This window comes from Anopheles cruzii, unplaced genomic scaffold, assembly GCF_943734635.1.
Source record: "Anopheles cruzii unplaced genomic scaffold, idAnoCruzAS_RS32_06 scaffold04683_ctg1, whole genome shotgun sequence".
Taxonomy (NCBI): Eukaryota; Metazoa; Arthropoda; class Insecta; order Diptera; family Culicidae; genus Anopheles; species Anopheles cruzii.
In genome coordinates, this window is record NW_026458268.1 from 1 (window position 1) to 1,259 (window position 1,259).

The 1,259-nt window shown below is 56.0% G+C and overlaps 1 protein-coding gene across 1 annotated transcript; it reads left to right on the forward strand.

The window, feature by feature from the left end:
- Positions 1-729: 729 nt before the first annotated feature.
- On the forward strand, positions 730-1,249 carry LOC128277214 (uncharacterized; the record flags this gene model as incomplete). Its single annotated transcript, XM_053015655.1, has 2 exons — positions 730-913; positions 999-1,249. Coding segments are annotated over exons 1-2 (435 nt in total), but the record flags the coding sequence as incomplete, so codon positions are not given.
- Positions 1,250-1,259: the final 10 nt, after the last annotated feature.

Consider the following 1,259-nt stretch of genomic DNA (forward strand, 5'->3'; position numbering starts at 1 on the left):
GAGTAAAAGGTGGGACGGAATCTGGACAGAGACTTGTCCCACATATTGGTGACCCGCGTCGTGAGCGAGAAAAGTAGTGCATGCTGACCCACGAGGGTCGAGAAAAGTGATTACCCGACTTAAACGGCTCGGCCAAACGACCCCGAGCGGTAAAGACAATTCCAGGAAGCTAACGGACCACACGCCCGGCTTTTCTTGGAACTTGACAACCGCCGTCGCCTTTCGTAGGTCAGGTTCGCCACGAGGTTAGCGACACGCAACGAAGCGCTCGCAACGACCGTTAACGTTAGTACGCCAACGAGGCTCGAGAGGCTCGAACCATCGTGTGAGTAAGTGATCACTGCGGTCGCGCGAGAACTCGCCGCAACGATATAACATTCTACGATGCAACGCGATGAAGCAGCCACGCCCGGGATAGCGTCGGAGCCCCCCGTGACGCCAGCCACTGCAGAGTATCAGCCACGACGGCTCGACGACGACGCGTTGAGCATCGACTCAGTTAGCTCAAACAGAATACCCTGTCCGATCATGGACACAACAAACATCGAAGGGTTTTTCGATGCCATAGAATACTGGTTCGCAGCGACGGGCGTTCCGGCGGTGTCGGACGAGCGCTAGTAACCCACTGGATAGCACAATTCGGTATTCCGCAGTATATTACCAGCGACCAGGGACGGCAATTCGAATCCACCCTATTCGCTGAGTTAATGAAATTACCGTCGTAATGGGATGATAGAGCGATGGCATCGCACGCTCAAAGCGGCCATCCTCTGTAACGACACAACGAACTGGACGGACCATCTGCCCATCATCCTGCTGGGAATGCGCACCGCTGTGAAGGACGACGTTACGCATTCCGGCGGACTTTGTCAGCGACACACCGGCAGTCCCATCATGCCCGGATCCGGAATACGTAGAACAACTGCGACGGGCAATGCGGATAGTCAGGCCCGGAACGCCGACGCATCATGGACATCGACGTGTTTTCGTCCATAAAGATCTCGCCACCTCCACACACGTGTTCGTGAGAAATAACTCAGTGCGCCCATCACTGTCGACGCCCTACGACGGACCGTATAAGGTGAGCGAGCGCACCGACAAATTCTTCACGCTCTTGGTAAACGGCAAGTCGGTCAAGATATCGATCGACCGCTTGAAGCCGAGCTACGGGGCGGAAGACAGCAACGACAGCAGCGACGACAGCGGGATCAAAAGCGACTCCTCGACATCATCACCACCAGCGCAACCCGTGCGTCCAA